This window comes from Pteronotus mesoamericanus, unplaced genomic scaffold, assembly GCF_021234165.1.
Source record: "Pteronotus mesoamericanus isolate MK-2021 breed Mesoamerican mustached bat unplaced genomic scaffold, CSHL_Meso_final scaffold_54, whole genome shotgun sequence".
Lineage (NCBI taxonomy): Eukaryota > Metazoa > Chordata > Mammalia > Chiroptera > Mormoopidae > Pteronotus > Pteronotus mesoamericanus.
The window spans coordinates 79,127,590-79,140,032 of record NW_026555321.1 but is presented as its reverse complement, the minus strand read 5'-3'; the positions used below and the strand labels follow the sequence as shown (position 1 = coordinate 79,140,032).

Here is a 12,443-nt window from a genome sequence, read left to right as displayed (position 1 = left end):
ACCATTTGAAGTATTTTGAAAATATTTATAGGTATGTGAATGAAAGGAAGACGTGTTTTTAAACATTAAAATATTACATTATTGGGTGATGTTGCATGATGAGGTGTGAGGTGCTCATGGATTTGAAGAGCAGCAGCGAGCTGAAAGTGTATGTGTCAGCTAGTAAACTAGCTGCTTTCTCTCCCTACTCCCTGCATTGGCTGATATTTTAAAAAACCTTACTTAAAAAACCAAAACAATACTGAATAGTTCTTTTGGCCCTATGGACTTTAGCCTCCTTTCTAATCTTGTCTTTGACAATTATTTGTATTTTTTGAGCTCTCTGCATAATGCACTATTTACAATGGGGAATACAAAGAAACATAAATGGTACTTTTCTCTAAGAAATTTACAATCTAGTCAGAAAACAGTATTAAATACCTAACAAAGGTAGTATTTAGGATTATAGAACATCATTTAGTAATTTTTCAGTAATTTTAAGAAGTAACACTAAACCCACCAATTTGAGAGGAGTAGCAGATACCTAAATGGCAATGAATGCCCACTCATTTATCAGGTCTTACCTCAAGCACCACTTCCTCTGGAAATCCTTCCCTCCCATTGTGTTAGACTCTAAATTCCTTTAGAGCATGCACAGTGTCTGTTTTGCCCACAATTATGACCCCCATGTCTTTCAGTGTACCAGCCCCATAGATCCTCAACACATATTTGTTAAGTTACTATATTTAGGTTTCTCTTGGGCCCGTGTGTCCTTTGCATCTCCTTAGTGTGCCCTTCATGCTCCCTTGTATTCTGGTAAACAGGAATTTCATTGTGCTTCATTATGTATTTCTTCTGGTTAATGTTTGGCTACAGAAGACTTCTCTTTTCAGTGGCATCATATATACTTATTTGTGGTCATTGGTGACAACTTTCTTTGAAACTTTTCCGTCTTGGTTTCAGCAACAGTGGTCCTGACGGTAATAGAGGTCCTGACCTCTTCTTAATCCTTCTGTTCATTTAAAATTTTTTATTTTAATACAGGTAATTTAGTATGAAGAACTGTTAACTACGTATGCATTTGTTAACTAGGTTTCTGAAAACAAACAAACGAACTCTGAAGTGTCAGGAAGGTAGCTAGTGTAGATACCCCTAAAACTGGGGAACAAACATAAGAGATTGTGATTACTAAATTTATGTGCTTCAAGGAGGGTCTGTGTGAAGTTGCAGTTTAGTCCATAGAAGGGGAAACACTGCTTATCTGGGGTTTATCCTCCTGAGCTCGAGTAAAGGCCTCATAGGTGGCGGACCTGAGGAGGCACAGGGCTCTGGATCTGAGGGTCCCTTTTTGGGTGCCAGCTGATGAGGATGGCGGATTCTGTCCCGCAGAGTATGCTCCGGGTCATCACAGATGGGGAAATAAAATAAGTCGTGCCAGACACTTTTCTCTTGGTCTGCCTGGGGAAGGGGTGGCCCTTCCCTCTAGTGGAGAAGGCCCCAGCCCCTGTCTTGAAGTGGCTTTTATGGAGAACCTTATGCGCAGGGATATACAGCATGGATGCAAAGCTCATCAGTAAATGTCAAAAGGCTATGTTTACAGAAAACAAGTAGAGATCATAGATAACAATTGAAGGAACACAAGAGATTTGCCGCAGGTCTGGGTCTGGTAGACAGGGTGGCGCCCATTCTGGGAAACTGATCTCATTCTATGCTCAACCCCAAACATCAGCACTCATTAACTTGAGGGCATTCTTAGCAAAGTAAGTTTCATAGGATTTAATGCATTCCTTTTCCAGGCCTAATTGTCCCTGGGAACCACTTGATCCAGTTTAGGGCTGTGCCTGACATTAGTATTGCTTCAAGCCTGAGCCAGGGGGACGGGGCAGAGCCACCAAGGGATAAGGAGACTTCTTTCAGATAGAATGAGAACTCTGGCAATATCAAAACCGAGGGGTAAGGGTCTTTTGCCCCTTCTCTGTGTCCCCCAAGTCCTTCCCTGATGGCTCCTATGCAACTGTGCCTGTCTTAGGTTGTCCCTGCCATTGAGCGATCTTACCTGTCATTGACTAATCAACCAGTCATCCTCTGGGGCCAAGCAGGGTGATGTGATGGATGCAGAGGCTGCACCCCTGCCAGGGGGACGGATTTTGTCTCCTCAGTGGCCTATTTTCCCAAGGCATCCTTACTCGGCTCCAGCCTGAGGGCCCTCTTGCGTGTTGGTGAGGCCACAGTCTCTGAAACCAGGCAGGACGGTTCCCAAAAGGACCCACATGGTTGGCATTGGTGTCTCTCAGGGTGCACAGTGAGGCTTTCAGCTGCTACCGCAGGAAAGAGTGGTTGCTACCAGGGTGAAGAAATGCTGCTAAGTGATACTCACAGGAACAGGAAGCCAATAGGAGACAGTTCCTTCTTCCTCCAAGCTTGAAGTTGACCTCTAGCACCTCCTATTGGCAGAACCAGTTAGTAAAGCAGAAATGTGGCTTGAAGTCTCAGCTATAGCATCACAAAGTATAGAAGGCTTACCTTAGTAACTGGAAGAGTCAGAGAGAAAAGGAAAACCAGGTATTAGGGTATTAAAAGAATAAAATTACGTGATTTTATAGCTGTTAAAATACTGCCATCAATATTTTTAAAAACTCAAGTCTTACACAGCAGCCAAAGTAGAAAAGACTCAAAGAAGAAATCATGCATGAGAAAATTAAGGGCAATTCAAGCAAATTTTTAACTGAATACAAATCTTTAAAAGGGAGAAATGGTGCAAATGTAAACCTTCCACTAAGTTATAGATTGTAAAGTTAGATTTAAAATTTATTTATATTAATAGACTTTTATTTTTCAGAGCAGTTTTAGGTTGCAGAAAAATTGAAAGTGAAGAGATTTCCTATATATACCTGCCCTCCCATAGTTTCTCCTATTATTAATATCTTGTATTAGTATGCTACATTTGTTTCAATTGTTGAACCAAAAATGATGTATTTCTTACTAAGGTTTATAGTTTATATTAGAGTTCATTCTTTGTATTGTGCATTCTATGGGTTTTTAGTCCCTTAACCTCTCCAGTCATTTTTTTTTTTTTAAGCATGATGATTTTTTTAAAAGATTTTATTTATTTATTTTTAGAGAGAGGGGAAAGGAAGGAGAAAGAGAGGGAAAAAGAGAGGGAGAGAAACATCAATGTGTGGTTGCTTCTCTCACGCCCCTTACTGGAGACCTGGCCTGCAACCCCAGGCATGCCCCCTGATAGGGAATTGAACCAATGACCCTTTGGTTCGCAGGCTGGTGCTCAGTCCACTGAGTTACACCAGCCAGGTCTCTGGTGATTTGTTAGAGGCCTAATTTGATGGTTTCTGTTCTTCCTTGTGTGAATGAGGCATTCCTCAGGGAAATTACTTTAGTGTTCTTCCTTGGTGTAACCTCTTTGATTTCCATTTAGCTTTCCCAGTTTTCTTGTCAGTAAAATGGGCAGTTAAAATAGAAGCTTCTCAAGTTCTAATTTCCACATTCGATGATTGGCTATATTAAATTGAGACTCATGGTAGAGTTCTGCCAAATTGATTCCTTCTTTTCTCTGATGCCCTAAATATTTTTAAAGCTATACTGGGATCTTCTTGGTTGTCCAGACTCAAGATCTTGATACATTTGACTTCACCAGAATGAACGTCCTGTTGATTTTAGCTTCTACAGTGTTTGTCAGATTCCTTTTACTGTTTCTTCTTCTGTATTGCAAGGTTGTGTTTCCTTTCTCATTGCCTTCCTGCAGCAAATGCAGCTGCTTGCTGAAGTCCTGTGACTTTTGAAGAGAGGGTTAAGTGAAGCTCTGCTGCAAATGGCCCTCTCTGAGTAGGGATCTAGCTTCCTTGTTATTGCTAGCAGAAAAGAAACTGAGGACATAATTTTGTTCCATTAGTGCAGAAAGAATAATCAGTTATTTTTCCTTTTTTGTTACAGTGTTATATTAAATGTTTTTTTAATATGTGTTCCTTTTTAGCATAATGGGAGTTTTGAGTAACAAATGTGGCTTTCAACTCCAGTATCAAATGATTTTTTCAATATGGCTTCTGGCATTCAGTCCTCAAATGTGTGAACATCTGCGGCGTTATAATATCATTCCTGTTTTGTCCGATATCCTTCAAGAATCCGTCAAAGAGAAAGTGACAAGAATCATCCTTGCAGCATTCCGTGTAAGTGTTTTGTGGATTTTTTTTAATGGGGGGCGGTTTGTGTGTGTGTGTGTGGCATTTTCACTGTGGAATATATTTGAGAGCTTTTAGCAGGTGAGAAAAAGTTACTTGTTCTTCATGTAGTTATGAAACTGTGGTGTCTTGGTGAATATAGATTAAACAAACACTAATTTGTATTTACACCATGGGGGAATGGGGCACATGGGAGGAAACCATTTAAATGGATGAAATGAGTTCTGGAATGCTTGTAAGAAAGTATAATTGCATTACTTTCAGATAGAGGAAGTCCTTTTGTTTTTTATTTTTTTATATTTTTATATAACACATAGACACAGACAACAGTATGGTGATAGCCAAGCCATAGAATAAGGGAGGCATGGGGAGGTGGAAGAGGGCAAAGAATGGTTAAATGGGGACACAAAGAGACTTTACTTTGGGTGATGGGCTCATGGTACAGTATGCTGATGTTTTGTGGAGTGGTATATTGGAAACCTGCATGGCTCTGTTAACCAGTGTCACCCCAAGAAATTCAATTAAAAAAAAAGTCCTTTTTGTTGCAGTGTTTTTCAAGAGAATATCATTGAGGCTTTTCTCTTATGCGGCCCTTATTTTTGTATGGAATTGTATTTCAGATTTTGGATCTACTGACAAGCAGTATTTCTGAGGCAACTGTAAACATGTGGTACATGAGCAAATCCAAGTAATTGGCTTCAGAATCTGCTTTTATTATTTGTTATTATGCTTCCTTTAAATCAACAACAGATCAAAAATAAAATGTAGGACAGATATATTGAAAACATTTAAATAGCATTGACATCACATTTGCCAATATAGTCACTAACATCTTATTTTTCTAATAAGCACATTCAGATAAATATATAGATGTGTGATTGTTTTGTGTTTAAAAATAAAAATGGCATATGATAAAGACTGTTCTTTAACTTTATTATTAATAATACATAATGAATATGTTTATATTTTTATATGCGTATTCAGTATTCTTTTTATAAATTAATTTTTTATGACTTTATTTGAGCCTAACTGATGACATTGATGGGACACAAAATCTTAAGATCTGAGAAAATGCTCCAGGAAATGGCATTTTTACCACTTAGTTTATACATCAGAATCAAAGAAGACAGAAAAGGGTTACATAAAATCTTTTGGTGATAGATTAGGAAGGTGGGAGAAAGCCAAACAGGGAAATCTCTGAGATTGGATAAAAAGTAAAAGTAATAGACACAGATGATTTTACATGGGCAGGTATAGGATAGTTAACAATTAACATGATACTTGTATTCTTTTTAATGGCTGTGTTCTACCATTGTTGATGTAAAGTGGTTATTTAATCAGTGTTCTGTTGATGGGCATGAAGGGTGTTTCTGTTTTTTTTAGATATATTTGCCTGCTTTGATGAATATTTCTATCGAATATAATTCTATAGATGTAATTGCTGAGTCAAAGAATATACTTTTCTACAGTTTTGATAGATAATATCAAATCACCTTTCAAAAATGTGCAAATTTATGTTTTTATCCACCGTACATTGGAAGTGTATGTTTTTTCATTCTTTTCCTTAGATTTAATGTAATCTTTCAGTTACGGAAAATTAGTTGAAAAATGAAATCATTCTTTTAAATTTGCATTCTGTTAATAATGAGTGAAGCTGAGCATATTTTAATATTTTTATCAGCCATTTATATTTCTCCCATAAATTGCTTATTCGTAGCATTTGTCACATTTTAATTTTTAAAATTTGATGTATAATAACTTTTTTAGATATTTGTAGTAATAATAATAGTAATAACATGTTTATTGAGAGTTTATTCTGTGTCAGGCACTGTTTTAATTGCTTTTAAATGTGTTATGTATTTAATCTCTTAAGAACTACATGTAATGGGTATGAGGCCACAAGAGGTTAAATAATTTGCTGAAAGAGCCAGGAAGCAACAGAGCTGGAATTCAGATTCAGACATCTGACTTATGCTCTTAACCATTATGCTAACCTGTCTTTTATATTCAGAATAATAAAAGTTATAATTTATTGAGTGATTTTTGTGTGTTGCCTAATTTAATCCTCATGATAACTCAATAGGTACTATTATTATTTTCTATTTTATAGATGAGGAATCCAAGACTTGGAGGTTAATTCCTCAGTAAGTGATAGAATCAGAATTTCAGTGAGATCTGTTTAGCTCCAAAGCGGCCATCTTAACCACTCTGGCATCTTCTTTTTTCTTTTCTTGGGGCATTTTCTCAGGAACCTTGAGAGTGGCATTAAAAGGAAAGAAAATCATCATAAGGAGAATCAATCATAAGTCATGTGGCAACGGAATTCAGATTCCTTTGCTGAAAGTACCAGCTGTGAAAGCATCAAACTTCGTTTTTCCTAGCTGCCTGACAAGGATTTAAATGAGTGACTAAAGGCAATGAGAAGTGAAGTTCAGTGTAAATTTCATTGAAAGAGTGGAAAATGAAATGAAAGTGTGAATTGATAGTTATAAATGCCAGTCACCTGTTGACCAAATGTTTTATGTATTAGATTGCTTTTGATTATCCTCATTTATAAAATATTACATTTTTTTATGTAAAAATTATTCTATGGCTTTTGAGAGGTTTACTGTTAAGAAATAGATAAATGTGGTACCTTTCTACTCTTCTTCCTCAGGGTATTGGCTCTGCTATTTCTTAGTCTTATTTCGATAAAGTAGTAATCAATCCTTACATCAGAATAAGTTGTATTAATGAGGCTCTGAAATATTTTAGTAGCTAAATTGAATGTATTTTTTCTCCTACTTCAATGTTTCATTATCCATATTCTCGTTTATTTAGTAAAGATGAAAAGTTCTAGAAATAGGATCTTCTTACAACTTCTTTATATTGCTAAGAGGTTAGTTTAGTTCACAAACAAGTTTTGAGTCTCATTTTTATTCCAGTTCCATTATGCTAATCATTAGGGAACATAGGTGCTCATGATATAGCTTGATATTGAACGGCTTATTTAGTGAAGACAGAATATGTAAATAAATGTCAGTGCAATGCTGTGATAAATAATGCGCAAAAGTCAAAGTAATATAAGTGAGGTGGAGCGTAAGGAGAGGGGGTTTTAGGGAAAGCTTCAGAGAGAGGCTTAAAGAGGTTTTTGAAAGGTGCATATAAGTTTTTTTTGGAAATACAAAGGTGGAGAGAGGTTGATAAATATTAACAAGTGAAGAAAGGACTTTCTGGAATTGTCAGTTATTTGTTGTTGTAGGATTGATTATTGCTCTCTCTGTCCTCCACCCCCATTCTTAAGTGAATGTTAAGAAAATAAAAGGAGCACGTGAGTCTGGCTCTTGAAGATACCATCCTGGTATTTGTGGTCATTTACTTTCTGAAGGCACAGATATGCTTTGTAAAATGTAACTTGTGCTTTGCTGATTTCTGTTACCATTCTGGGCATTGAACTAGTGGGGCCAACACAAATTTTTCAGCCATCCTCTTGTTACTGACTCACCTATCTTGTTTCCATACTTGTGAACATTACTCAGTCAAGCGCAGTGTCCAAATAAGACTCTGTCAGATCTACTTTTCGTACTTCATTGTGTACCGTGCCTACTCTAATGGAACATGAGTAAGAGCTGATTCTGCTTTTAAATTTTATTCATTATGGTCAAATATATATTTCATCTTTTCAAATTGATATATTTATTTTCTGAAGGCTTAAAACTTCTATTTGTTGTTTAGAGTTTCTCTTCTGTCTTCCAACTTTCTGCCGTGCTATATTCACAGGAACCTTTATTATATTAAACCCTTATATTCCAAATTATGAATCTACCATTTAAGAAAATGGAAATATTGGGAGTTTGATTCTTTTCCTGCTTATAAAAATAATACAGTCTTATGATAGAAAAATAAGATATAGAAAAATATTAAGGAAAAAAGTATAAATTAAATTAGTCTCACTTCTAGATATAGAAGAAGCCTATTGCTGTTTCAATGCCTGTCATTTATAGTTTTTGCTTCCTTTCCACATGGGGTTTCAACGTTGGGTGGATTGCAGTGGGCATGGAAAAACTGAATAGTTACAGGGAAGTAGAATTTTTGTTTCTTCACAATGTGGTCAGATCATGCTTTTTATCAGTTACTGCAAAGAATGTGTGCATGCAGGTTGGTTGTGTGCATGCCCAGGACGTACAGCCGAAGTCAAGTTTGCTCTGCTCTTGGGCTGGTCTCTGTGCCTTCAGAAAATTGCTTAGGTTCTCCATGCTTCAACTTTGTTAATGTGTCTAGTAAGAGTAATGTCATTTCTCTTAAGTCTGTCATTGGGGGAAAAAAATATATATATACATAGACACACACGCACATATACATACACATACACATATGCATTCATATATTAATGCCTTTGGAGAAAATGAATGTTGGCTAAATAAATATTTGGCATATAGTAGGCCCTCACTAAATATTTGGATCATATGAAGGACTGAAAAAAAAAGGCTGAAGTAAAAGTTGAAAAAGCTTCTATAAAAGTAGGGTAGTGGTACTGAATTAATGATATATTTATTGGTTTCTTTATTGAGGTAAATTCCTTTTAAAATTTTTGATGCTTTGTTTGGTTCCCATAATTAAAACTATGATAATAAAATTCCATGAGAATGAATTTAACTCAGTGCTTCCTACATCTAGATTTTTTAAACGTATATTTTTTTACTGAATTTATTGCAATGACACTGGTCAACAAAATCATACAGGCCTTACGTGTACAGTTCCATAATACATCATCTGCACATTACACTGTGTGTCCACCACCCCAAGTCAAGTCTCCCTCCATCACCATTTATCCCTCCCGCCTTGACTCTCTACTACTTCCCTCCACCCCTCTTTCCCTCTAGCAACCATCACCGTTGTTTTTTTTTAACTTTATTGTTTTTTCTTATATTACCTTTTAGTAATCACCACAGGAATCCCCACATTGTTGTCCATATCCATGAGTCCTTTTTCCTTTTTGCTCAATTCCTCCACCCCATAACCAGGATCCCCCACTAGCTGTCATCCTGCTCTCCATCTGTGAGTCTGTCCCCATTTTCCTTGTTAGTTTAATTTGTTCATTAGATTCCACATATAAATGAAATCATGGTATTTGTCTCTCTCTGACTGGTTTATTTCACTTAGCATAATATTCTCCAGGCCCATCCATATTGTTGCAAAGGGTAAAATTATCTTCTTTTTTACAGCTCAGTACTCTTCCATTGTGTAAATGTCCCATAGTTTTATCCACTCATCTGTTGATGGGCACTTGGGCTGCTTCCATATCTTGGTGATCTTTTATGACTATGTTAAAATTATGATTGCATTGAAAGTTTGTTAAAATATGCTCTCACTGGTGTGGCCCAGTTGGGTGTTGTCCCGCAAAATGAAAGGTTACTGGTTCGATTCCCAGGCAGGGAGTATGCCTGAGTTGTGGGTTTGGTCCCTTGTTGGGGTGCGCTTGAGAGGCAACCAATCAACGTTTCTTTCTCTTTCTCCCTCCACTCCTTTCTTTCTAAAAAAAAATAAAGTCTTTTAAAAATGTTTGTTAAAATAATTCACTTAACAAAATATATCACAGAAAGCAAGACTACAGAGGGTCTGTTTTCTCTTAGTGCATGGACTTTTTTCTAAATTGGAAGCTATTTGTGAAGTTGGCATGAAAACTTTCTAGATAATAAAATAATTTTACAATCTGTTCTGGCTGGTGTAGCTCAGTGGATTGAGCACTGGCCTGCAAACTGAAAGGTCACTGGTTTGATTCTCAGTCAGGGCACATGTCTGGTTTGTAGATCAGGTCCCCAGTTGGGGGTATGAAAGAGGCAACGATCACTGTATCCCTCACACATTGATGTTTCTCTCCTGGTCTTTATCCTTCCCTTCCCCTCGCTCTAAAAGTAAATAAAATCTTTTGGTAAAAAAGATATATTTTATAGTCTTATTAAACTGTTAGGAAAGATAGTCACCCTTGACTCAGTGTGTTTGCAATTACATTATCCTAGAAAGATGTTTTAGATTATTATTGTTTTTTTCTTTGTATAACTTTCACTTCTGGGAAATAAAGAATTGCCTAAGTAATTGACATGGAAAGGAATAGTATTTTTTTTCAGTTTATATATACCTGTCTTTTTCTGTATGTTAGTTATACTTTTAAATTAAAATAATCTGTTTTTCCCAAGGTTGAAGTTTATAAACCTTGATCATAAAATTATTTCTTTTGATATTTGGTTAATAAGGTAACTTGTTTGTTTAACTTAAAATATGTAAGAGAGGTGCTATAGATATCAGGATTTTATTTTAGCTGTTCTATTTCAAATAATATGTCTCTACACTTGTGTCTTTCTCCCTCAATTTTGGTAAACCTACATTTTTTTTTAAACAATTATTTAAGTAACATAGTTTTGTAAGTGCTGTGAGTTTTTGAAAGAAATCAGATACTAGTAATTATGGTAACGGATTGAGATTTACTTTAAAGACCAGCATAAAATGCTTTAAACATTATATATGTATAATATGTGTATATATATTTTTTTATGTAAGAGATCTCTTTTTGGTCTTAAATACTTTCTTTTTCTTTTTTTATTTTTAGAGAGAGGAGAAGGAAAGGAGAAAGAGAGGGAGAGGAACATCAATGCGTGGTTGCCTCTCGCATGCCCCTTACCAGGGACCTAGCCTGCAACCCAGGCATGTGCCCTAACTGGGAATCAAACCCTCAACCCTTTGGTTCGCAGGCTGGCGCTCAAGCCAGTGAACCACACCAGCCAGGGCTATAATATGTATTTTAAATATATATATATATAGAGAGAGAGAGAGAGAGAGAGAGAGAGAAGTTATTCTATCTGAGCTTCCCATAGACTTTGATTAGTATTTTTGTCCCTGCTTAGTTCTTCCTCCCTACCACTGATTTTCCTTTTAGGTCATTATTTCATAGTAGGGGTCATTGAAAGCATTAGGTATCTCTAATATTGGTATACAGTTGATCCTTAACATGGATTTGAACTGTGTGGGTCCACATATACATGTTCTTTTCAATAAATACGTTGGAAAAATTTTTTGAGATTTGTGACAATTTGAAAAACTTGCAGATGAGTCACATACTTTAGAAATACTGAAAAAAATTAAGAAACAGCTGGGCATGTCATAAATGCACAAAATATATGTGAATGCTAGTCTATTTTATCATTTACTACCACAAAGTTTACACAAATACGTCTTAATAGACTGTTTATGTTGTTGCTAAGTCTTCTGGTCAACCATAAGCTAATAGTAGTTAAGTTGTTTGGGGAGTCAAAAATCTATCCTCGGATTTTTGGTTTGTACAAGGAGTTGGCATCTCTAACCCCTGAATTGTTCAAGGGTCAACTGTATAATAGATGAGAAGTGTTAGTTGATACTAGTTGAATCCTACCTTTGAGCTCTTCCCTCTCTGTTTCTCCCCTCCCCTCTTTCCTTTCCCTTTCCCTTTTCTTGTCTTCCTTCCTCTCCCACCCCCATTCATGGAATATCTATTCAGCTATCAATGCATCAGATGTATACTGAAGACCAATTATGTGATAGAAATATGTTATTTACTGAAGGTATGGAAAGATAAATATGCCCAGATATGTTTTCTCAGAGATGTCGTATTTTGTTTAAATTTTGGTCTTTGATGGAGTGACTTCATGAAGTTACCATGAAGAATGTTTAGAATATACAAAGCATAAAAAGTCAAAAAGACCTTTAGAGTCAGACCAAGATTCTTAGCTTTTCTTTTGACCTGATTTCTGCTTTGGGGGTTCTCTAGATAGATTATGTACTTTTTATGGAAATTTGAGGAGTATAGTAGTATAGCTCTTCTCTAATTTTCCTTTCAGTATCGTGTTTTACAAAGGGTGTAGGCTCTGGTGTGGACAGACGTAGATGTGAATTTCAGCACTAGATTATTGGGAGAGTAGTTTGAACTCTCATAGCTAATTTCTCCATCTGTGAAAGGTGGTTAGTAATACTGGATTCACTTCAAGGTTAGATGAGGATTCAATGAGATAACAGATGAAGTGCCTAGAAATAGTAAATACACAATCTCTACTTATTTCCCTGCCTTTTTCTCTCCATAAAATCATAGAATAATAGCAGTTTGCCTTGTTGAGTCTCCTACTGCTATAAATTGCATTCTTGCTAAGTTAATGTGGACCCTAGGCAAAGATCCAGAGCTGTTCTGTTTGATTTAGAAGAGGCAGTGTGAATAGTTTACTGATGTTTAGCAAGATTTAAAATTTCATTTAAACTTTATTTACA

At 36.1% G+C, this 12,443-nt stretch overlaps 1 protein-coding gene across 3 annotated transcripts in view; it reads left to right on the top strand.

Annotated features, from left to right (window-relative positions):
• Positions 1 to 12,443, top strand: part of ATP6V1H (ATPase H+ transporting V1 subunit H) — a 142,123-nt gene that overhangs the window by 38,311 nt on the left and 91,369 nt on the right. For all 3 annotated transcript variants that reach the window (XM_054595542.1, XM_054595540.1, XM_054595541.1), the window contains one exon: positions 3,968 to 4,160. In XM_054595542.1, coding sequence (XP_054451517.1) covers positions 3,968 to 4,160 — 193 coding nt within the window. The remainder of the gene's footprint in view (positions 1 to 3,967; positions 4,161 to 12,443) is intronic.